Below are 25463 nucleotides of genomic sequence, written 5' to 3' on the forward strand. Positions count from 1 at the left end.
ATAGTTTCTTTACACTGGGCTCTGCCTTTGATAAGCCTTCTTTGCTCTGTTGGACCCAGACACTGGCATTTGTATTGAAGAAACACCTCCCTACTCCCTGATGGTCACCCACCTTATGGAGCAATTACTCTTTCCCTTTAAATATCCTTTGAGGAAAGCACCAAAGAGAAAGTGGCTGATGAAGATGTTGGCTCCCCCCACACATTCTGTTTCCAAGGAGGCTCGATTTGGCAGCTGTTGCCACAGGCATCAATTGGATGGAGTCCATGATATAAAAATAAACCAGAGAGAGCTTCACACCAAACTTCCCAGCTCAGCCCTCAGGACAGGGTGAACTTGTCTCCGGTGGATTTTGCTCCTACTTAATTAGTCCCTGAGATTCAGGGCCATGATCTGGTACCAGTATCTTGGCTGCTCTGGGTTTTATCAAGCAACACTTCGGGGTTTACTTATGTACTTTCCCACCAGTATTTCCTTCATTGGGCATCTGATTCCCCTCTAGCTGTAACAGTCTCTTCTTTAGATTTGTCAACATCATTTCCCACCTCCCTCCTAAGCTAATTCTCATTTAGCTGAAGATTCAGCCCAGGCATCACAGCAAGGCTGAGCCCACCGGTTTCCCCACGTACTGGTTTCCTCCAGCTCATCATGGATCTCATTGTTGGCACAGGCAAAGTCTCGAACTGTCTGTCCATCTCCCTCACTCTTGGAGAGCCAGCAGTCACATTGGAAGCGGAAAGTCTCATCACGAGAGTTATCCTTAACATCAACATAACTCAGGTGCCATCCTGGAAATATTCCTGTGGGAAAGAGATTGCAAGGAAATGAATGTGCTCCCCTTCCCTCTCAGACTTCCACTCCCCCAGCCCTCTCTGGCTGCTTGATCCTGGATAAGTTCTTTGTCTTCTCTGGGCCTTGGTCTCCTTTTTGATGAAATTAGGGTTGGGTTAGATGATCTCTGAGGGCTCCTGTAGCCCAGAGAATATAATTCTCCTGAAAAAAAATCCTTAACTTGGGGTTCATGAACCCTTAGAGGATTTGTGTATGGGATTTAAGCAGTTTATGGGTACTGAGAAATTGTGCTATAATTAATTATACAGGGACATTTTACCAGGACTAGGGCTCATTGCTTTCTCAGATTTACAATGGGGTCTCTGACCCAAGAAATAGACCTTTTGGAGTTCATAAAGTTGAAGGATAAATCCTATGACTCCTTGACACCAGTATCCACCTTGCTCACACCCATTATCCTTATAGAATCAGTTCAGGCATCACCTCCTCCAGTAAGCCTTCCTGAACATTCCCCATTGCCTACTCAGCCTGCATCAGTTGTCCTCCTTGCTCCCACAGCATCCTGAAGCTGCCTTGGCCATTCCCTGACCACCTTGTTTACATGTGCCTCTTTCCCCAGATCATGAGCTTTTGAGGGCAGGGACCAGGTCTTACTTGTTTTTGTTTCCCCAACCCCCAGCATAGCAACTGGCACATAGTATTTGCTGAATGAGTGTTGAATAAATATGTTATGATTTTGAGAACATTTGCTGTTTGACAATCACAGGAGGGGTCATAAGCTGCTATTTCTTTAGGGTATGTTGCTAAACCTGACACATATTGCCCTAATATCAAGTAATCAGGTGCTTCCACTATAATTGGCAGGGATTTCTTTAGAAGTGTTCCCCTCAAATTATAGCCATCACGTATGAATCAATGTGCATTTGCTCTGTGCGCCGCATGCTGTGTGCACCATGCACCGGTTCAGTTACTCTCAACCCTTCAATGTCCTTGAGAACTCAAAAAGCCAAAGGGCCACACATAGGGAGAAATCCCAGTGGTGTGACAGGTTATGATGATGATTATTTCTGAGGTCCTTCACATTTCTATGAATTTATATTAGTGAAGAGAAAACATATAAATTCATTTTGTGGTTAAAAAAAATTCTTCATTTCAGGAGAGTATTCATTTCAGAGGAAGCAAGAAGAGCAAGATGAATTAGAAAATAAACACTCTTGTGTTATAATTTGTTCAGTATTATAAGAGCTCTCTGTATAACTGGAATTAAAGGGAAGGATTAATCATTTATCTTGATTTTCCTCTATGAACTATATTTCACAGTAATCAAATAGCCCAAGAGACTTTTTTTTTTTTTTGACAGAATTCTAGCTGATACGTGGATAAGAAGTGATAATTAGAAAATCACCATTTGTGACCCTAATAGATCATCACTGGATGAAGCCATTAGATGAAGACTTATGGGGGAACTTCACAATGGAGCAATCAGGCTGACAGTCCCTGGATACACTACTCCATGTGAGTATCAATAGGAGCGGGACTGCTCTGGTGTAATATGAAGTACACAGGTCCAATTTTAAAGTACTTCTGATACCACCTATGAAGTATACTTTCCAAAGAAAGTTGAACCTGAATCTAATCAAACCTTGAGAACTGGCTTCCAGGTTGTAGAAAATATGGGGAACAAAGAGGCGGCAGCATCAGGAAGAAGCAAACAGGTCCAGAATGTGGAAATTCCACAGCTCACTGGACCCAATTCCTTCAACAAGTTAATGGCATAGAAAAATAAAGGGAGTAGGCACTGCTCTGCATTAAAAGAGATAAGGAGACATAACAACTAATGTATTGTGTGGACCTTGTTTGCATAATGATTCAGGTAAAACCAAAAGTACAAAGGCATTTTTATGTTATTAAGAAAATTTGTATATAGGATGAAAATTGGATCACACACACACACACACACACACACACACACACACACACACACACTGTTAAGTGTAAAAATGGCACAGTGATTTCATAAGAAAATGTCCATTTTAAAAAGAGAAACATGGTAATTAGGTTTGGGATAAAATGACATGAGGTTTAGAATTTGATTTTATATCTTCCAGCAACCAGAAAGAAACTAAGAAAGTAAAGTAAAAAGGCAAGGCAAGTATGACAAATCATAACTGTTGAATCTATGTGATGAGTATGTGGAAGTTCATTATAATATTCCCTTCACTTCTGTACATGTTTAAAATGTTTTAATAAAAAAAGAACCAATATTGGATAAACAAAAAAAGATTAAAAGGTAGATTCAGGGAAAGAGAGATTGCTATGCTATTAAGTTAACTAAGCATTTGTAACCTGACTTACACAGTAATTTTTCAGGATCCATAACTTTCTTGTGTGTGGAAAACTCTGAAACAAAATATAGTTGTCCTCATAAATTTCTAGGCAAGGGAAGCATAATGTAGCTTGAATATTTTAAACTAAATATGAAAAAATGTGGCATAGAGAGCACTTAAGGACATGTTTAGCTGTCTTAGCTTATATTAACATTTAAACTTCCATCCCTGGAGGAGAAAGTTACTGTAAAGAGGAAGTTAGGCACAGAACTTGGGCTTCCTGTTCCTCTCCTGATGCTAATATCCCAACCACCTGGGTTCAATGAGGATACCAAAATGTTCCTTTCCCTGCCAATGACATGGTTCTACTTTCAGATCCAAAGTCTGGCTGAACGGGAGGAGGACTGTTTCTCTGCCTACAAAGGGAAGAGATAATATCAATGACTCAGAATTTCTTTAAGTCAAAGGGCCATTACGAGGCCAAGGCAATCCCATAGTCTTGGCCTTTCCAAGGGAGGGATCAAGGTCTTTGAAGAGCCTGGCAACTAAAGGACTGTGTGCAGCTGTCCATGGTGCTGAACCACCTCTTTCCATCAGGGTTTTGACAGTGATGAGATAAAAGGAATTGTTGGGTTTTTGTTGTTGTTGTTGTTTTTTTTTTTTTTTTTGCATAGAAGAAAAATACATCAAGAAAACTGAGAAAGTCTAGATATGCACACAGTCAGTGTCAGAGACTGACACCAGCATTAGAGGACCTAGTCAGGGCCCTGAAGTTCATGGCCAGGAACTCAATTTTTGAAAGTCCTAAGGCACAAAGAAAAACTCAGCCTGGAGAAATGTAGGTTCCCTGTGACTGAGTCGTAAAAAGACAGGCATGGATCTGAGGGAATGAAACAGGGATATAAATAAATTCTATTAAAACTATATCAAGTCCCTACTATATCACAGCAGTGTGGCAGACATTAGGGAAAGAACAATGAGGAAGACAATGGGACTCAAGAAGATGATAGTCAGATAAAGGAGACAGAATAAGCATGTAGTTACAAATATGATGACTGTTCTGGGAGGGGTTCTGGTTAGGTAAGGAAATAGGAAGAACTTTCAGTGAGGAGGTGAGGACTCAGAGTTTGCTAATCACAAACAGGGAGATGTAATCACTGCAGGGTGCATGGTGGGAGTTGGCTGAGGTCTAAGTGGCTGGAATTATATGACAAGTCCAGAGCTATGACAGAAACTAGTCTATGATGATTTTAGGTCTAGATTCTTATGATTTTTTTCTGTGTAGAGGAATATAGTTGGCTTTTGAGCCCCAATTAACTGCTTGCAGGACTATGGAGGCCCCAGCTGCAAAAATTAAAGCAATGAGTTTATCACTTTGAGAATATAATTCTGGATCACCTGGCCTCACTGGACTTTAAGCTGCTGCAGCTAACCCTACTGACATCAGGCTCTCTGATGGGACTGCATTCTGCTTTGGCGTGTTTTATCCTGGACAAGTGGCCTCAAATACTTTTCTATCCAGCAGCAAATTCTGAGGCAGATTCTTTCTGCATGGCCCTCTGCCCTCAAGGGTACTAATATCTTGTTGGTGTGTGTTGGTAGCCCAGCAGAGGATTGGAAGCCCATGGGTACAATGTGCTTCTTTCTGATTTTGGCAGGGGCACAATCCCTGGGAATATACTCCTACACAATGGTTTGCCTTTGGTGAGGACACTGCAACAGGAGACTGTTTGCAATGGATATTAGGGTTGGCAGACCCCCTCCCACCCCACCATTAATCTGATCCTTTAAATCCTTTTCATAAGGCTTATGGTGACACACACAATGGGGCTTGGTAGTTTTACTGAGCCACTGGCAGCCTATTTAAATACTGAAGTGATTGTCTTGACTGATCCATTTGTTGAGTGTCATGGGCAGAGGCTCGTCCTGAGCTTGTGAACTATCTGCAGCAGAAGATGGTCTTAATGACTATGACCCTTGTTATTGCATCAGACTCTCAACCACCACCCAACCTGCTATTAGTCCTAAGACAATGGATGGTGAGAGGGTGGGAAAAAATTCAGGGTTCTTGTTTTGTTTCCTTCTTGGGAAAAAGGAGAGATTGATTAGGGATATTTTGAGAATGTTCTGCAAGTACTTTTTCCCCCTGTAGACTCATAATGACATCCAAATAGACAGGTGAGGAAGAAGCACCCCCATCCACTACACCCTTTTCTACATAAGACACCTCCATACACGGTTATAACAATCCTATATGGGGACACAGTGAACAGAGGTAGAAGAATCTGCACTCATCTCCTCATCTTTTTTGACCCACTGGCACAGTGACTGGGTGAGGGTGTAGAATGGCATGGCAGGATGGACTGGCACACAGCATGGTGAACCAGGACGGGCATCAGACCTGCCATCAGAAGACCTGGATTTGTCTTGGCTGTGTCCCTCTCTTTTCTTTCTTTCTTTTTTTTAAGTTCTTTGGTTAATCTCTCCCCCTCCACCAACCCGCCTTCCTCCATCCCTCTGAGATTCCTCAGTCTGATCCATGCTTCCATATCATTGAATCATTTCTGTTAATCAGTTTATTAAGTTCTTTAGATTCCATATATAAGGGAGATCATGTGCTGTTTGTCTTTGGCTGCCTGGCTTATTTCACTTAGCATAATACTCTCCAGGTCCATCCATACTGTCCCAAAGGGTACGAGATCCTTCTTCTTTACAGCTGTGTAGTACTCCATGGTGTAAATGTCCCACAGCTTTTATCCACTCATCTACTGATGGGCACTTGGGCTGTTTCCAGATCTTAGCTATTGTAAACTGCGCTGCTATGAACATCGGGGTGCATATATTCTTTCTGATTAGTGTTTCAAGATTCTTAGGATATATTCTTAGAAGTGGGATCACTGGCTCAAAAGGCAGCTCCATTTTTAATTTTTTGAGGAACCTCCGTACTGTTTTCCACAGCGGCTGCACCAGTCTGCATTCCCACCAGCAGTGTACTAGGGTTCCCCTTTCTCCACACCCTCGCCAGCACATGTCGTTTGTTGATTTGTTGATGGCAGCCATTCTGACAGGTGTGAAGTGATACCTCATTGTGGTTTTAATGTGCATCTCTCTGATGATTAGTGAAGCTGAGCATTTTCTCATATGTCTCTTGGCCATCTGTATGTCCTCTTTGGAGAAGTGTCTATTTAAGTCCTTTGCCCATTTCTTAATTGGGTTGTTTGCCTTCCTCTTGCTGAGCAATATGAGTTCTTTGTACACTTTGGAAATTAGCCCCTTACCAGATTCATCCTTGGCAAACATGTTTTCCCAGACCGTGGGGTTCCTGTATTTTGAGGCTGTTTTCTTTTGCTGTGCAGAGGCTTTTTAGTTTGATGTAGTCCCATATGTTTCTTTTTTCTTTAGTTTCTCTTGCCCTAGGAGATGTATCAATGAAAATTGACTACATGAGATGTCTATGACTTTACTGCCTATGTTTTCTTCCAGGATTTTTATAGTTTCATGACTTACATTTAAGTCTTTTATCCATTTTGAGTTTATTTTTGTGTATGGTGAAAGTTGGTGGCCTAGTTTTATTTTTTTGCATGTACCTGTCCAATTTTCTCAGCACCACTTATTGAAGAGACTGTCTTTACTCCATTGGATACTCTTGCCTCCTTTGTCAAATATTAACTGACCATAATGGCGTGGGTCTATTTCTGGGGTCTCTGTTCTGTTCCATTGATCTATATGCCTGTTGTTGTACCAATACCAGGCCGTTTTGATTACAGTGGCTTTGTAATACAGTTTGATGTCTGGTAAAGTGATCCCTCCCACTCTGTTCTTTTTTCTCAAGATGGCTGCAGCTATTCGGGGTCTTTTTTGGTTCTATATAAATTTTTGAAATGTTTGTTCTAGATCTGTGAAATATGCTGTTGGTATTTTAACAGGAATTATTACATTGAATCTATAAATTGCTTTGGGTAGTATGGACATTTTAATGATATTAATTCTTCCAATCCGCGATCATGGTATATTCTTCCACTTGTTTATATCTTCCTCTATTTCTTTTTTCAGTGTCCTGTAGGTTTCCTAGTACAGGTCTTTTATATTCTTAGTTAAGTTTACTCCTAGGTATCTTATTTTTTAGTTGCAATGGTAAATAGTATTGTTTTTTTAGTTTCTCTTTCTGAGAGTTTATTGTTGGTGTATAAGAATGCCACCGATTTCAGGATGTTGATTTTGTATCCTGTGTCCTTGATGTGTGTTCCTGAGTAAGACATTCAAACCTCACAGGGACTCCATACTTTCTGGTTGTAGAAAAGAGAGATAGCAAAGTGGTTTTGCTGTAGTAATTCACAAAGATGTTGTCAGGATCAAATGTTTCTATCTTTAATACCTAACAGAGCATCAGACATGTAGTGAACATTGTAGATGTTTGCCAAATGAATGACTAAATGGACACACTGAGATCTGAAAACTGTAGACTGTTGTGCAAATATTTGTCATTTTATTGCTCTGAAGGCTGGCTATTTTCTCTGTGCCTAATTCAAGCTTATTCTCTGTTATGGAAAGTATTTAACTGTCTAACCCATGTTAAAGCAAAATAGTCCAGCTCTTTTAGGAAGAGAGGTTTCCAACGGCCAAGCCGGGTTTCATCAGTCACCACAACAGACATAGTGGTCACCAGTAGGACTTGGAAGAAGTAAGGACAAACGAAGTCAGAAAGGCTTTGGGCCACCTTGTGGGGAGACTCAGAAATACTGGAGAAAGCTTTGAGCAGACAGCTTTGCAGAGGCTAGTTTCAATGGAAGATAGGAGGATGCATTAGAACAGTAAGAATTAAGAAAGCAGTATATCTCAAAGAGGTAAAATTTAGTATTTAACAATTCTTCTCTAATTAAGTAAAATAGAACTTAAATGCCCAAGGCGAGGGGAAAAAAAAAAAAAAGGTCATTGTGGTCTGAAGACAACAAAAGTATAACCAAAGAGACATTGAGACCATGAACTTCATCACATGCAGATGTGACTAAGTTTCCTCGGGTACTTCAAAGCTCAAAATAAATTTCTCGCTTCGCTTATATCCTATTCCACCATTTGTATTTATAAGTGAATCTGACTAATTTTAGACTCGACACTGTAAATAAACAAGCACAATCCTTTATAGAAAATCCATGGGAAGTAAATTTGGTGATATAGCCTTTTTCTTTTTCTTAATTTTTATGTCTGAACTAGGAAGACAGTGCTCCAATGTCACAGAAAACTAAGAACCATTCACCACCCTGAGAGAAAGCAGGAGGAACTGAGCTTCATCTTTAAACTTGTCCAGAAACACTGGCTCTTTTAACTGATGGAAACATCAACATGGTGGCAATCAGACTTTTTAGTTTGTCTGCCACCCTGGGGAGGGCTCAGGCAGAGAGCTGAGGCCTGCCCTCTGCACCACCCTGACCCTGAGCGGGAGGTACCTTTGCTGTCGTGCCAGACCCTCAGTTTGCAGAGGTGGCCCAGGCTCAGCATGTCAGGGAAGCTGAACGTGTCCGTGTTGTTCCGCTCAAACTTGTTCCAATTGGCCGACTGCTTCAGGGCTAGGGTCCCGCTGTCTCCGTTCTCCCCAAAGATGGTGATGAACACGTTGGCATCAGTGCCTGCACCTGTGAGCATAAAAGACAAGGGCTTTGGGTGCTGGCCTCTCTGACACTCAGCCCTCTTGCTTTGGCATCCTTGGAGGAGCCAGGCATGCATATGGGCAAGTTCAGAGTCAGTGAGACCAAGGTGAGGTTGGAAAGGACTGGTTAGTGTCCTGGAGCTCTTGGGTCTCCTACTCTATCCTTCGTTTAGCTCTGGGCTTTGTCCATGCTGGTGGGCTCACTGGAGTCCCAGTTAGCAAGTGTAAATGGTTTAGTACAAGAATTCACCTAGTTCTGGGGAAATACGCCCACACTTACAAGGCATGCCATGTAGACTGGCTTTACAGTGTAGAAATACAGGCCTCCTCCCACACACTGTGAGTTCAGAAGAAATAGGAAAGTTTCTTGTTCCCCAGACCTACCTCTCATTGATATACTACACTGGAGTTCATATCATTTGTTTAAGCCAAATAGAGGTATTGATCCCAGTTAAAAAGAAAATGCGTCTGGAAGAGGTGACCCTGTGGAGCTTATTTGATACACACCCTGTGTATCAAAAACTGTGGTTATTGATAAACTTATCAATTATTTTCTGAGAGTGCATCATGAGGGGATGGAGGGCCTTGAAAACAGGTAGACACTTGGAACTTTATGCAAAAAGAGTAAAGGTTCCATTGTGAGGAGAAAAGGAAGAAGGGAGGTACCCCAAACAAACTTCACCAGGTGCCCAAAACAAACTTCACCAGTTGTATGGACCCATCTGTTATGCCTGAGATTTTACCATGAGAGCTTCATTTCTTTGGCTAAATGCTTCTCTGTTGAAAATGCAAACTACCAGGCCTAACAGGGCTAACAGGTTAATTCTAAAGTAGCCATTTGCAATCAGTGTAAATGAGTGTGCCAGATTCCTTGCAATAGTTCCTGGAGAACAGGCTTGGTGTGGGGTGGGGGGTAAGTCGGAGGCATTGCCTCCATGATGAGAGTGCGTTCCCTTTCAGCTCCAGGCCTTTACACACAATAGTGCTTTTGCTTGGAAGGCCTTCCCTCTGGTGTCCCTTCTGCCTCAGTGGCTTTCTGGCCTAGACTTTGGCACCAACTCTGGGAAGCCCTCCATGACTCTTGTCCCTTATCCCCATCTAGGTAAGGTGCCTTCCTCTGGGTTCCCAGCACATGTGCTGATAGAGCCTCACTGTCATTGCTCCATGACCATGAGGAAGCAACCTCACAAGGGCCCAAGCCCTATCTCCATCCTAAAACCCTAGGCCAAAACTGGCACACAGAAGATGGTTGGCAAGCGCAGGGACGTGGGAAGGAACCCGCGGGGGTCTGAGACGCAGGGCACCTGGGTGAGGGGTATTGGGAGGCAGCAGGAAGACAGGGCCTTTGCATCGAGCTTCATTTTCAAAAGTGCTGACCATGCTGCTCGATAATGTTCTCCCCCACTGCTCCGAGGAAGGGGAAGAGCCAACTCAGTCACCCAGAGGAAACACTTCTATCCAGACAGCAAGTGACACACTGTGGAAAGGACTTGGATTGACTAACTTTTGGAAGGCCATCTAAAAAAAAAGTCCTGACCAGAGCCCAGGGTCTGAGCCAGAACTTGAGGAGGGGCAAGAGTAGTGGGAGGTGGGAATGGAAGATGGCAAGGGGACCTGACTCACCCAGGATGTCACTGGTCTTAACTGAGACGGTATAGGAAGTATACTCCATCATCTCCTCCCCGTTGATGACGGCGCACATCTCACACACCAGGGTCTTCTTGCCCTTCCGCTGGGACAGCCAGTCTCCGTAGTAGAACATGGTCAGGTCCCCAGTGTTCATGTTCTTCAGGAGGATCTGGGTGAGAGGACCCGGTGTGGGAACACCCTCCGTCACCTCCACTAGCCTCCCATCGGCAAATTCAATGCTTTTGGCTGAACCCCAAGGACCCAGAATCCCAGTTTTGAGAGGAGTTCTTCTGACTCCGGGCACGTGGAAAGTACCCTCTCTGGGCAAAGACCCTGCCCTGTGTGCCTCGCTCAGGTTCTGAAACCCCCGCCATGACTACCCTAGTTTAGGGATTTGGAAATAAACAATTTGTCCAAACATGTTTCCCAGATTGTGCACAAGAAATGTTTGCTGAATGGAAGACAGAAAATGGACCAACCAAGCCACCGTCAGCCACAAACACCTGGGACTAGTGCACTGAAGTTGGCCAGATTGTCCGTGGAGTGGGCACCATATTATTGGCTCAAGAAAAATCCGCTAATGGCTGAAGAGGGGTGTAGGACCCTAAGGGGGCTTGGGACAGAGGGTCTTCGGTGGATGGGGGATGAGAGGACTGATTCAGGGGAAGTAGAGGTCCAAGATGGAGAAAGAGGCAGCCACCTAACTGGGCGATCACAGGGACACCAATGCTCCCTTGCTGTGTGCTGCTTAAAGGTCCCACCACAGAGCCTCTTGCTGTCCCAGCTCCTGCTGCTCCTCTCTCATTCCTCCCAACTCACTTCCTCCAAGAAGCCCACACCAAGTCTCTGCTTGCTACAGTGCATGCTGGGTTCTCTGGCAGTTGATTCCATTTTGACTAGACACAAAGAAATAAAACTACGTTCTCGAATTAATTCACGTCAAAGGGGCCTATTGGATTGTACAGGCTGGGTTTGTGTAATAACCCTCTAAGGTGACATTTGCACTGTATCAAGGTTCACTGACAACCCAAGGAGCAGGAAGAAGGTGTGGGCTGTGGGTGGAAGGAGAGTGAGGGTGCAGACACATTACCCTCTCCAGGAACCACTCGGGCCGGCTGCCCAGGCCGTCAATGCGGATCCGCATCTTGGTGAAGGGAGCGATGTCCAGGATCTCCATGAGGAAGGTGTCATTCTGCTCCCGCTCAAATCTGGGAGTGGAGAGCAGGGGCATGGAAAAGGGAAGCTGGCTGTGGTGAGGGGCCCAGGTAGTGTCACAGACCAGATTCAGAGTAAGGAGAGAACAGGCTTTTACTCAGCCTCTCTCAGTTCCCACTGACTCCCCAATAGCCTGTCTCTTGCACCCCAGATGTGTTCCCCAAACATTGGGTTAAGTGAATTTGACTGGTAGAAATGGTCCTGAATCAAGACCTACAGCTCTGGGTCTTAATCTCATTGTTAGCCACCTAAGCAGGCCCGGCTTCTCTCTGACACTTGGTTTCCTCATCTGTAGTCTGGGGAGAGTGACACTAGCCCTGCAATCTCACTGAAGTGTCACAGGACCAAACAGATGTGAAATCAACTTGAAATGTAAGAGGAATTTCATGCCTGCAAAGCTTTACAGGGCTGCCACAAAAGGTGGGGCAGGGTGTGCACTGCACAACTCTAGATGGTGCCATTCACATTTTTTAATATGCAGTCTGCACAACTGAATGCAGTGGCCCGAGAGTGGGAAGTAGAAAGTAGCATTGCTTTTGTTGCTATGACAATTTTCCTGCTGAATGACCTCATCATCTCAGAGATGCTCTATCCTTACTCCTCACGATCTTCCCACAGTGCTGCACATATAATGCGGCCTTCAATGCTCACTGATTGCTTGACTGCTGACTGATTCCAGATGCTGGGGGTAATGCAGGTGGCACTGAAGATGTGACATTACATGGCAATTGCCATGCCTTCTTGAATACAAGACATATTTTTAAAAACAGAGGCCACAGCCACGGGGGCTGGGACTGCAAATGCTGCAAACCGAGAACTAACTTCTAGTCTTCAAGGCAGTGGGGGACAGAGCAGTGCAGCCTAATCTCTGTTGGTAACTTGCTCATGTGCACTTTATGATTATTAAAAGTAAAAATGTTCTCCTAAAATCTGCCCTAAACCCCTCCTGCTCCAGTTTAAGCCCAGTCTGTCCCTCTGGTCACGTGGAAACTGAAGGAGGTATTCAAGCAGTCCCTGGTCGAGCTCATATCACATACTGGAGATTCCTCTCAAGTCATCTCTCAACTCATTTGGTTGAGGGCAGGGTGGGGCTAGAAAGTGGACAACTAGATGTGTGAGGGGCAAGGGGCAGAGGTGGCCCCTGGATACCTGGCCTTCTTTTTGTCCAGCTTCATTTCCTCTGTGCTGCCATTGATGCCGTAAAGGGTCATAAAGATGTTGGAGTCGGTGCCCCCGCCAACCACATCGCCCGTCCACACGGTCATTTCATAGAGCTCCTGCCATGAGAGGAATGCAGGTCCTGAGCCTTGGCCTCACCTGTCAACCCTATCGACTTGCCTCATTCTCACCAGGGCAAGACGACACTCCCTCCAAGCTCTGTGGCTCAGAAAAGAGTTCCTCCACCTGAATCAACTGTGAATTACTAGAAAGCAGGAGTCAGACCTTGTCACTTTATGTCCCCCACTGTGCCCAGTTTAGTACTAGAGGGAATTCTGTTTCAGATAGAGAACGTGTGTGCAGCAGAAACATGACTAAGAGTCCCAGCATTAACCAATTCCTTTGTGAATCGAACCCCAAATCCCAACCTAAGTCCATGCATCCTAGCAGCACGTGGTGGCAGGACAGTGGCTTTGGGAGCCATCCAGAGCTCCATTTGAATTCCAGGTCCACCACCTGCTACTTGTTGAACATGGGCAGAGGCCCCATCCTTGCTAGCCTCTGCTTTCTCCACCCTTGCCAGCCTCTGCTTTGCCTACAGTGAAATGGGGACAAGTACTTTGCAGAGTTGTGAGAGCTACAGGCACCGGGCCTGCCACATGGTATGGCCTCAAGAAGCAGCAGCAGCTCTGGGTGACTGTCCCTCCTTCATGCTGCAGCCAACAAACACCCTGAACACCAGTGAGTGAGGAACTCATCAGGGGTGCCCTTTAAGGGAGCTCAGCCTCCATTCACTTGTGAAGTGGGACAACCACTTATTCCATCTGATTTTCTCTTTAACTTGGGATTTTGCCCTTCTGCCTGAGGTTTGCTGCAAAGAGGATATATTCCCTTTGTCTCCACCAGAGGGGGTGGGAACAGCCTGCCCTTCCCAGGACCCTCACTGAGGCCCCTGCCTTGGTTCTTCCTCTGAGAGGCAGCCTTGTGGCAAAAGGGGTCATCTTCACCCATGATCTGGGGTGTCTCCTAGTCCTGGCTTCTTACTCCATTCCCTCTCACCAGGCGCCCAAGGACTAGCAATTTGGCCCCAAAGGTTCAGGAGAGACTTGCACACATGGCCGAGAAAATGCCAGGCTAACAATCTCCTTTGCACATATCTGGCCCTTCCCTTCCCCTATGGCTGCCACATGGTATTTATTCTCGCCTGTGCAGGCGCCTGGTACCCACTAATCAGAGGCTTCAGAACTCAGAGTGCAAGTTATTCATCACAGGGATCATGCCTGTTGGATGCTGTGTGCTTGTCAAGCAGCAGCTAGAACCTTTGCCATGATACTGCAAGATTAGAAGTAGTATTTTCAGGCCTGGCCCAGAGGACAGGTTTGCAGAGGGAGTAATTGAAGAGCCTCTCGCTTTGCCTGGAAAATCCGCTTAGACGCTCTAACAAGGGTGTCTGTGATGGGCACGGTGCTATTGAGAATGAAAGAAGGAGGCTGATTTTTTTTTTGCTCTTATCCAGACAGGCATGAAAAATCGAATGATCAAAATGAGTGCTTCGTGGTCCCAAGGAGACTGGCCCCTTAAGGCTGCTCCCCCCAGACTCCCATGTTCTCTGTGTTTATATTTCTCTCCTTTACCCAGACACATCTTTTTTATATCGCTGGCGTGTTTCCAGAAAGAAACACAGAAACAAGGCTTTTGTAATTCTGTCTGATATCAGACATCATGGGGAGATGGTGAGCCCAAAGAATCCTGTGGTTCTTTGTAAAGTGACAAACCTGTGTTCTTTTGTAACATGGATAACAGGGACGTGGGTCCTGATTTCCATGGACTAAAGAGCTCAGAGGGAGCTGCCGCTGAACTGAGTGGGGTGTGCACGCGTGCTGGGGGGGGTGCACACACGGGCCCACACACGCCCACATGCACGCTGGGAACTGGGTCAGGACAGAGGTCCCTGGATGAATTGTGTGCTCACCCACACAGACCGTCTGGCCACAGATGGAGACGTTTGGGGAGGGGAGGGAGGCTGTCTATGTTGTAGAAAGTTTTGTCCTCTGGCTCTCACACAGGGGAGGGGCAGGCATCCACTCTCCTGCCTGTCAATGTTTTTAAATTTTTTTTTAATCCTCACCTAAGGATATCTTTTTCCATTACTTTTCAAAGAGCGTCAAAGGAAGAAAGGGGGGGGGGGAGAGAGAGAGAGAGAGAGAAACATCGATGTGAGAGAGACACATCAATTGGTTGCCTCCGGTATGTGCCCTGACTGGGAAGGGGATCAAGCCTGCAACTGAGGTATGTGCCCTTGGCTGCAATCGAACCCAGGCCCCTTTAGTCCACAGGCCGACACTCTAACCATTGAGCCAAACTGGCTAGAGCCTGTCAAGGTTTGTTTTTGTTTTTTAAAATATATCTTTATTGATTTCAGAGAGAGGAAGGGAGAGGGAGAGAGAGAGAGAGAGAGAGAGAGAGAGACATCATGGATGAGAGAGTTGTCATTGATCGGCTGCCTCCTGCACACCTCCACCTGGGGATTGAGCTCGCAACCTGGACATGTGGCCTGACCAGGAATCGAACAGCGATCTCCTGGATCCTAGGTCGATGCTCAACTGCTGAGCCATGTCTGACTGGGCCCTGCCAAGGTTTTTACAGCTCATAACTCAGCCCTTCCTTCTGTTTCCATAGACAATATAGCAGCGCACACTCAGGTCCAGGGTGATTTCTTCTTACCTTTGTGGGACAGCTTCTGACTTAAATCTAGTAGCCCATTAGTTTGGATGCAGGAGCAGCGATGAGAGCTAAAGACTTCTGTTGACTCCACAGCTTTTCAGAGAGAAAGAGAAGCCTGTGGGGTCACATGAACTAGAGGCCTCCGGGCTGCCAACTGGCCAGGTTTCCTTGGGCACCAGCACCCAGGCATCCTGCCTGCTGCCTCAGCACTGACCTGTGAGTTTATATAACTCATCTGGAGTCATTTGGCCAGATAGAGGTGGAGCCAGGACAGGAATGCAGAGCTCCTGCCTTCCAGCCTTTTCCACTTAAGGGGGGTCTTGCGCAGACAGCTCTCACTACACTCTGAGACCCAGAGGCTCACAGAATCCCAAATGCCATCTGTCCCCATCACCGTCTCTCTGGTGTTGATGGAGCATACTTGGAGAATAACCACTCTGAGCATCTATGTAGAGCAATTACTTTGCAAAGCTCCACATGGACTGTTCATGATTGCATTAGTTAAGATCTTACATGGAACAGAATGGGAAGCATTATTTCCATATGCTATATGAGAAAGCCAAGGCCCAGAGAGGCCAAATGACTTGCCCAAGGTCACACAGCAGGAGACCAGAAGAGACTTGTGTCTCCTGGCTCCAAGCAAAGTGCATCTGGCTGGTATACCAGGCTGCAGCTTCAGCCAGTGCCCCAGTGATGAGTTTCTTGCTTCCCTCACATCCATCTCCCTACTGCTCCACAACCCCAACTTGCACTGCTCTTGCTGTGCAATGCACACACACAGCCCCTCTCTATACCTTCACCCCGATGTTCACCACCATGGCATCCAGGAGGTCGAAAACCCGGGAGGTGACGCCATCTCCTCGGTCCTTGGCGAGCCAGCAATTGCAGCGCAATGTGTACTTGGTGCCCTGGGTGGGCACAGACAAACTCAGCTCCTCCACCAGCCAGCAGCTCTCAGGGGAGGCCCCATCATGGCCCAGCTGTGAGGGGACACATTGGGGCTGTGAGAATCTGAGCACAACTGAAAAGGAAGCCCTCCCTGCCCTTCTCAGCATTCCCTTCCCCATTCTTCAGTCTCCTTCCTCGGTGCTTCTTTCCAATGTGCTTGGACTCACTGACCCAAGTCCCTCCCATGAGGGGAAAGGATTTTGCAGATATAATTAAGGTCTCTAATCAGATGACTTTCAGTTAATAAAAAGATTATTCTAGGTGGGCCTGACCTAACCAGGTGAGCTCTTTTAAACGAGGGTCTAGGTGTCAGAGATGGAAGAAGTCAGAGAGATTTGAAGCAGAAGACATCTTCTCTCATTGGCCTTGAAGAAACAAATGGGACATGTTTCAGAGAGGGTCACATGCAGGGAATGAGGGCAGTCTCTGGGAACTGGAGGCCTCAGTCCTACAACCACAAGGAAATCGATTTCACCAACAACCAGTGAGCTTAGAACAGGATCCCAAACCTCAGATGAGACCACATCCTGACCCAGGAAAATGTGAGATAATACATTTGTGTGCTTTTAAGTTATTAAATTTGTGGCCATTGGTTACACAGCAATAGAAAGCTAATACACAAGGTATCCCCATTGGGTGGGTGGAAAACTGGGGCCTGGTGGGGTGGGTGACTCAAGCTGATGACAGAGACCAGGAGGTCTTCCCTTGCTACCTGGTCTGAGGTGGGGCTCAAGTCAGTTTCTCTGCCCACCCTCTACTCCCCCTCCCACCCATGTACAGATCAGCTTCTTCCTTCCCTGGGGGTGGTCACCATCCCGAGGCCCCAGGAGCCAGCACCTCTATTTTCTTGATGACGCCTACATCCAAGCCTCCAACGTAGAACTCCTCCACAGAGCCACAGCTGAAGCCCTTCTTCCCCCGGGGATAGTCCAGCCAGATGCGGTTACTGAGCTCGTCATCTTCTCCAATGAGGATGATGAAGGCCCTGCTGTCGGTGGCTGCGTCCTTCTGCTTCCCAGTGGTGACTGACACATAGTAGGGTATGACTGCAAGAGATCAGGGGGCCTAGCCTCATAACAGGCCAGGTGGACCAGGGCAGGCGAGTAGATTTGGAAATGAGGCTTGGAGACTTTGTCTCCCTGCCTCCGAGACAAAGTGCAAGGGAGCTTTCCAGACTGGTGACTTATCTATGGTGAGTGTCTGCTCTCCAAGGAGTGAGGGAATTGGTGACTCCTAAGTGAAGAGCAAAAAGAATGTCCTTGCCACATGAAAACTTAGTTGCACCTGGCCGGCATGGCTCAGTGGTTGAGTGTCGACCTATGAACCAGAAGGTCATGGTTCAATTCCCAGTCAGGGCACATGCCCAGGTTGCGGGCTCAATCCCCAGTGGGGGTATGCAAGAGGCAGCCAATTAATGACTCTCTCATCATTGATGTTCCTATCTCTCCCTCTCCCTTCCTCTCTCTGAAATAAAAAAGTATATATTTAAAAAAACACACAAAACTTAGTTGCACCTAGCACTAACTGAAGTAGGGTAAGAACAATAATATTTCCCCAAGTACAGGGGATGCCTGAAAAGCTTACTATGTCAGCAAAAATGAAGTTGGCAAAACCAAGGTCTCATGAAAGTAGGACTGTAGAGAAGAACAACAAAATAGTATTATATATGTAACATGGTAAATGAAAATTCTAGGAAACATCCATTTCCATCCACTAAACCAGACTAATCATGAAAACTTGCTCAGGCAATGTGGCATAGAATTCTAGTTGCCCACCCAGTATTCATTCTCTTTGCAGCTAGGGGTGGTCATGATATGTAAGCAGATATTGTTGGGGAAATTTCTTTTAAAGGGTCTGACTCAACACGGTGGAGCACCTTTTTGACTCTTATCCTTCCATTCATTCTGCTTGGGGTGTGGATGTGATGGCTGGTGCTCCAGCAGTCATCTTGGAACCAAGGGCAACCTTTAGGATGGAAGCCACTTGTGAGGTTGCCAGAGTGATTAAGTTGAAAGAGCCCAGGACTCTGACTTCACTGGAGCTGTTATATCAGTAACAACTGCCTACCTTTGAACTTCTATATGAGAGAAAAGGAAAGTCCCTCAATTATTTAAGTCACTATCTCCAGGTCTCCGTCACTTACAGGTACAAATTGCTACAAGTAGGAAACTCTTCTAGCTCATCTTCCTCAATAACTTAGAAGAGGCTGCCCTGGTGTAGTGGGTTATGGTTGTACAATCTGTATCTTTTTGAAGTTTCCAAGCCAGACCTTCCTAGCTAGGATTACCTGTATTGTTTTCTGTACCTGCCCATGACCTTGTTTCATCTTTATAAAGAGTGCCCTGTTAGCCTTTCCAAAGTTGAGCACAGTACTTAATTAAGGAGAAGCACTTTCTTGTAGTTCCTGTCATTTATTCACATGGAGAGAAGGTAGAATATACAATGATTGATGCTTTCTGCCCAGCCCCACACACCCACCACATGGTCTCCTGGAGAGGAATATGGTGGTGTCATGCTCTACACTTAAGAGAACTGAACAGAAAGGCAGTGCACATTTAAATGTCCAATAGAGAAATACAGAACTGCCTTTCTCAAAAATATGGTTGGCAAAAGGAATTTGTCAGGGGATTACAATATTGTTTTTTGGAGGAGAGAAAAACAGGAGCCAAAGAGTGACTTGTCCATGGCCCCATTATTATTTTCAGAACCAGAAATGGCACTTAAATCTCAAAAAAACACACCACCCAGCTCAGGACTTCTCCCCCCACTCCACCACATCATGCCTTCAGTTTGTGTGGCCAGTTCCTTCCTGTGATGCTCCACTAGCATGCGAGGGATTCTCACTGCTGCAGTTTAGCTCTGTACTAGGTACCCTGGGCTAAATCTATATCCTGAGAGTCTGGATAAGGGCAGAGTTTACCATGGTACCCTTCTGGTGGTGGGTCAGTGGATTAAGGGCATCATCAGTTTAACTTCCTCTTAGCCTTTGTTTCCCCATCTGTACAGGGGGCTAACCCTGCCCTCTCACCTCTGAGGGTTGTTGTGGAGATGGAAATAGGCCATAGGTATGAAACCTGTGTGTAAATTATAAGACGTTAGATAGCAAGTTAGACACCCTCACCAGCGAGGCCCCTTGGGCACCAATGTCTGAGCACCACTTGGCGGTGCCATGCGGCGCTTGGAGTAAGGCAGATGACGGTGGGGCTGAGGCCTGGCCAGCCCGAGAACATCTTAAGCACATTCCCACGTGCCCGTTCCTCCTCCGAGCCCTCTGCTTGGCTTACCCCGGCCGTCCTGGACGTAGTTGGCCATGGGCCCGGTGACCGTGGCGATGTCCACACCGGCCATCTTGGAGCTCAGGGCGATCTCCCAGAAGTCGGCCGGGCTGCTGCAGTTGCTGCTCCGGTCCCCGGTGTACTCCTTTCGGGAAGAGCAGGACCCAGGCCTGGTCGTCCTCCCGCACCTTCCGCCCATGGGGCCTCCCCCGGGGTGAGGATGGTGACAGGCCTGGCTGAGCCCAGCCCCCGCTGCCTCACGCACCTTCTCATAGAAGAGCCTCTCCAGGCGCCCGTCCTCCTTCTTCAGGGACAGCCAGCGCCCGCATAGGAACAGGAACTCGTCCTCGTTGGTGTCGTTCCAGATCTCCACCTTCTCCACATACCAGTCTGCGCACCACTTGGTGTTGTCATGGCGGAGCTTAATTTTGTAGATGACGCCCAGGTCGGCTGCCTCAATGATGAAGGTGTCGGCCTGGGGAGTCCAGATGTGGGGGCTTGGGTGGGAGTGCTCCCCATCTCCATCCACTCCTCCCCCATCCATCCAGCACCTCCCATACCCCTCAATTGTTGAGCTAAGCAGACCTTCCTAGCTGGGAAGCCCCCCAGGCCCAAAGCTCTAACTGGAGTGTTGGTGGTCCAAGGTCTCACTTGCACAGCAGCCCTGTTTTGCAATCCAGGTCCTTTGGGAAAATCCCCGTGCGTGTTTGGAAGATGGACTCTGATGAGCTGTGTGAGGGGGGTGGACAGGGGAGGGTGCCCTGCCCTGTCCTGGTAACTGGGCGTCCTTAGTTATGTTGAGTTTAGGTTGGAGACGAGGGTAAGAGCTGAGGAAGAGGTAGAAGCCTTCTGAATGATGGGAGGGGCTTGAAATTTCCATGGGGAAGCCGGGAGGCAGTTGGAGGAGCCAGCCATCTGGGCTGCAGGCTCTGGTGGAAGCAAGGCTGATAGGAGCGCAGGGGACAACACCTGGAATGTGGTTCAGGAGGGTTTTGTGTAGGGTGTGACATAAAGCCCTCCTCTGTGTCCCTGATTACACCTTTAGGAAAGTGACATTACACTCTTGGGTAATTGGATTCTTTGGGGGGCTTTCAGTAAGATGTGGAGCTCTAGGCCTTAGGTAAAGTGCAGTCAAAGCACAAGTTGATTGTGGCAGGTAGGAGCCTAGGGAGGAGGGGCAGGTAACCTTGAGTGACACCCACTTTTCTTCTGAAAGATGTGCTGAGTCATTGTGTGGAGCCCTGGTAACTCAGAGATAAATACTCTAAGATGACCTCTGCTCCTTCCTGGGACAGCCCCAGAGGTGGAAGAAGCCACCTGTGGTTGGACTAGAGGCAGGGCTGGGAAGATTCTCCAGGTGGTGGCAGTAAGCTGAAGCTGGGGGCCTGGGCCTTCCAGGCAGCCAGGGCAGGTCAGTCTTCAGGCTGAGGAATCTGCAGGTGAATGGTACATGGCTGAGGGCAGGTGTGGACTCGTGCCGGCCTGGGGCAATGGCAAGTGACTGAGTTCATTAGAGCAAAAATGGGCCCACCTTATGACACAGCAATTCCACTTCTTTGCATCTGTCTTGGGGGGACACTTTCATAGGTAAGCAAGGATGTCTGTTGCAGGATCATTTTTACAGTGGAAAATTAGGAGCTATTGGGTGTTCAGCGCTCGGGGAACAGCTAAATAGCTATGTCAGTGTCATGTGTGGAATGTTATGTGTATGGTGGTTACAAAGAATGAGCCAGCTTTATTTATGCTTGAATATCCTGACAGAAGAATTCCAAAGTGTCCCATTGCATATCAAAGGCAAGCTGAAGAAGCATGCATATACATGTCTTTTATGCAAAAAATTAAAACAAAATAGCATTATACATTTTTTATGGACGCATGTACATGGGTGCAGAGGAAAGCCTTGGGAAGATTAGGAGAGAGGAGAGAGTGTGGGGTGATCTGGAACATGGGGCTCACGGGTCTGGAAGGGGCATTGCACACTCAAGGCTGGCAGCAGTGAAGGTTTGTGAATCCCATGGAGGGCTCAGGCCAGATTGGGTTGGGTGGGAAGCCCCTGATGGTTGAAGTGAGGGAGTGACTCCATCAGCTTTGAACAGGTTAAGTGGGGAAGCCCAAGGATGGGTTGGATTTCAGGGGCCTAGAGCAGGGAGTCAGGCTGATCCAATAAGTTAGGTGAGATAAGGAAAGACTGAGTAGAGATGGAGTTGACCAGGTTGACCTCTATTTAGAAGGGAGAATCTTCAAGACCTGGTGACTGATTGGATGTGGGTGGGGAGGGGGTGCTGAGAAGACGGGGGTGTCAAGGACGACCCCTGGATTATGTAGCAAGTGGTTAGAGAAATGGGAGCTTTTAGATACTCGGCAGTGAACTTAAAGTCACATAAACAGTGACAGAGCCAGCAGTGGCTGCAGCTCCCCTGATGAGATGTCAAAACCAGAGTTGAGGAAGAGAAAGGATTGGGCAGAATGGAGGTAAAACTTTTGTTGTGATATCACAATTGCTAAGAGAGAAGAAAATCTGACTGAACACAGGGGAGAATGGATTGCCTTACATTCATGTATACTTTCATTCATTTGTTCACTTAACAAATATTAATTGTGCCCGCTCTGTCCCAGGCTCTGTGGCTATAGCCACGAACAAAAATGTATCTGTCAGCTGTGTGCCACACAGGGTTGTTTACAGGCATTTACCAGTCATCAGTTCCAGGCGCCAGTGAAGGCAGGGAAAGGTGTGCTATCCCAAGACTTGCCAACACCCAGTACTAACAAAAAGATTGCTTCATGCCAGGCACAGTCCTAGGCACTTCATGTGTTTTAATTAAATTAACTTGTTATATGGCAAAGGAAACTGAGGCAGAGAGATGCTAAGTAACTTGCCCAAGATCACATAGCTAGTCAGCAGCAGAACCAGGATCTGAACTCAGGTGGTCTGGCCCCAGCCACAGGTCTGGGTGCCAGACCACTGCTCAGCACTGCCACATTCCACAGCAGCACATGTGAGTGAGTCTGGTGATCATGTCCTTACTATAGAGTCAGGGACACCAAAAGAGTCACTTGACCCCTTTGGCATCCCATTTTTCCAAAACAGATAGACTTCCTATTAACTACCTTACAAGTGCAAGGAAATTATATCCTCTGTGTGTGTGCGTGTGTGTGTGTGCGCGCGAGTGAACCTGTGTGTGTGAGCCTGTGTGTGGGAGTGAGCCTGTGTGTGGGAGTGAGCCTGTGTGTGTGAGTGAACCTATGTATGTGAGTCTGTGTGTGTGTGTGTGTAAGCCTGTTTGTGTGTGTGTGTGTGTGTGAGTGAGCCGGTGTGGGGTGTGTGTGTGTGTGTGTGTGTGTGTGCATGTGTGTGAAATTATTTCTCTCTGATACAAAGTGCTCTTTCATACGTCTTGACCTGTTTTTCAGCCCAGCGGTCTAAGTAGCTATCACATTGCTATTCCTGCTTCAGAAGCAGTAACCAGAGCTAAAGGGAAACAATTTATGTGTATGGTGGAGCAAATGAATGGGAGCCTTCAGGCCTGACTCCCCTGCGACCTAGTGGTCATGGTAGGGCTCCTCCCAGGTGGACTGGCTCATGGGGCCACCAGCCAGCTGCACACCCACTTAGATGACACCTGCTTTCCTTGTCCCAGAGCTAACTCCCTCCTCACCTGCAGCAAATGTTTCAGCACTAAGGTCATGCTGGCTGAGGGTCAGGCTTAAGGAGGCCCCAATAAACACCCCCTGGGTGATGTACAAAATCCCCATACGCTCGTGGCCACAGGCAAGACCACAGGTTGGGTTAGGAGCCAATCACGTTGCTCTGGTCATGCTGTGGCTACAGCCTGGCCTGTGGGATTTCCCGCAGATTTAGGTGAATGGAGAGATGGAAAAGAAGCTGAGGAGCAAGTGAAGGGGTTAGGGCAGAAAGGGCACAAGAGCAAGAGGAGGTGGGCTGGGAGACAGAAGGAGAGTTGGTGGGAAGGGACATTTGGACAGATTTCTTCCTTTTTGCAAAACCACAGACTGTCAGAGCTGGCAGGGCCTTAGGCACCATCAGGCTGCATGGTTTGCAAGCCCTTCTTTAGCCACAGAGCACTTTGTTTAATAGAGGGCTTGCTTGGCACCCCGATAAATAGGCCAGGTAGAGTGGGTCCACGTGTGGGGGGAGAAGGTGCCCATCTGCTCCCCTCACCCTGCCATGGCTCCAAGGGCCTTGTACTGCCCAGGGCTCTGCACAACACCGTCAAGGTGATTCCCATCAGCCTCCTCAGCTTACAGATAAGGAAAGTGAGGCCAGAGAAATTCAACCAGATGAGGAGTTGACGGCAGAACCAGCCTCCAGCCCCTAGTCCAAGCCTCTGTGGGTGCAGCCTCACTACCCTGGACGTACCACCTCCACACTCAGGACCCGCCTGCAGTGGGCCGCAGGCTCTGAAAATGACCCAGTCCCTTACAGCCAGTGACCCAGGGCTCAATCAGGCCCCTTGCTTGCTCAAGCCCCACCCACACCCCACATGCAGGACCCAGGTCTGAGAGAGAGGACCAGCCCTCTGCAGGGGGAAAGGCAAGGGCAAATGCCTTCATAAGGGTTCCTGACACCCCCACAAAGTTCTGAGACAGCCTTGGGACCAAGAAGAGCTGGCTCCAGGGAGGAGAAGAGAAGGGGTTCAACTCCGAGTGCCCCTCCTACCGTTCCTCTCTCAAACTTGTTGGTACGGTTCTCCGACTTGCCGAGGTACCGCTCCCCGGTGTCCCCCAGGTCTCCATAGATGGTGATGTAGACCTTGGCATCTGTTCCTGCCCCAGGAACATTTCCTGTGAAGATCTGCACCGAGTACAGCACAACTGGGCAGGCACATGGACAGACAGACAGAGGGACAGACAAAGGGAAGAAAAGGAAGGCATCGCTTTAGGTTTAGGGGAACTGGATTTGTAGGAGGTATCAGGCTTCTGGCCCAGGCCTCTAGGAGGAGTTAATGTTTTCCTCTTATTTGCTCAATGACACACATTCTGCTACAGCTCCACATGAATTCTCCAGTAGGAAGTTCACCTATCTGATCTGGACACAGGAGGCCTCTAAGACCCAAAGGATGGAGGTTTCTCCCAGCACCCCTCAACCAGCCAGCCACCCAGCCACCCATGGCTTCCAGGGGGAAAGACCCAGGAGCTGCCTGACCTGTGTGTACTTCGTAGTCACTAGCTTCGGATTCTGACAAGACCCTAGGAAAGGGAGCCCCCTCCCTGTAGGAACTGAGATGGACTTTCTTACCAACCTTGCAAGTGGGCTCAGAACCACATTTAATTAAATTTAGAAAAGTAAGGTTATGCCCTGATCAGTGTTGCCCAGTGGTTAGAGCATTGACCAGAGCACTGAAGCGGCCCAGGTTCGATTCCCGGTCAAAGGCACATGCCTGGGTTGCAGGTTTGATTGGGAGGCAACCAATCAGGGTGTCTCTCTCCCATTGATGTTTCTCTCTCTCCTCCTCTCTCCCTCCATTCCACTCTCTCTAAAAACCAATAGAAAAAACATGCTCGGGTGAAGATTAACAAAAAAAAAAAAAAAGAAGAAAAGAAGGGATGTGAATTGCTCACACCCATGGTTATGGAACACACTGATGCCCACACATGGCTCCTATTATTTTCATTTTCCCTTGGATTCCACAGCATTTTCTCCCCTGCTCTCCTTCTGCGTCTCTGGAGGCTCCTTCTTGAGCAGCTCTATGGTTCCTGATCTTTTGCCCCCCACCCCATGCCACTGTTGCC

General features: G+C 47.3%; 1 protein-coding gene across 2 annotated transcripts in view; it reads right to left on the reverse strand.

The window, feature by feature from the left end:
• Positions 1–25463, reverse strand: part of LOXHD1 (lipoxygenase homology PLAT domains 1) — a 136092-nt gene that overhangs the window by 10505 nt on the left and 100124 nt on the right. The window contains exons 29-38 of one of the 2 annotated variants that reach the window (XM_016225120.2): positions 24391–24545; positions 19978–20187; positions 19722–19857; positions 17275–17483; positions 16284–16469; positions 12757–12884; positions 11483–11600; positions 10387–10561; positions 8564–8749; positions 630–800 (exon numbers count right to left, since the gene is read on the reverse strand). In XM_016225120.2, the coding sequence (XP_016080606.2) occupies positions 630–800; positions 8564–8749; positions 10387–10561; positions 11483–11600; positions 12757–12884; positions 16284–16469; positions 17275–17483; positions 19722–19857; positions 19978–20187; positions 24391–24545 (1674 nt within the window). The remainder of the gene's footprint in view (positions 1–629; positions 801–8563; positions 8750–10386; positions 10562–11482; positions 11601–12756; positions 12885–16283; positions 16470–17274; positions 17484–19721; positions 19858–19977; positions 20188–24390; positions 24546–25463) is intronic. The other variant, XM_016225121.2, reaches the window with a different exon arrangement.

Source organism: Miniopterus natalensis, chromosome 7 (genome assembly GCF_054644295.1).
Source record: "Miniopterus natalensis isolate mMinNat1 chromosome 7, mMinNat1.hap1, whole genome shotgun sequence".
NCBI classification, from domain to species: Eukaryota; Metazoa; Chordata; class Mammalia; order Chiroptera; family Miniopteridae; genus Miniopterus; species Miniopterus natalensis.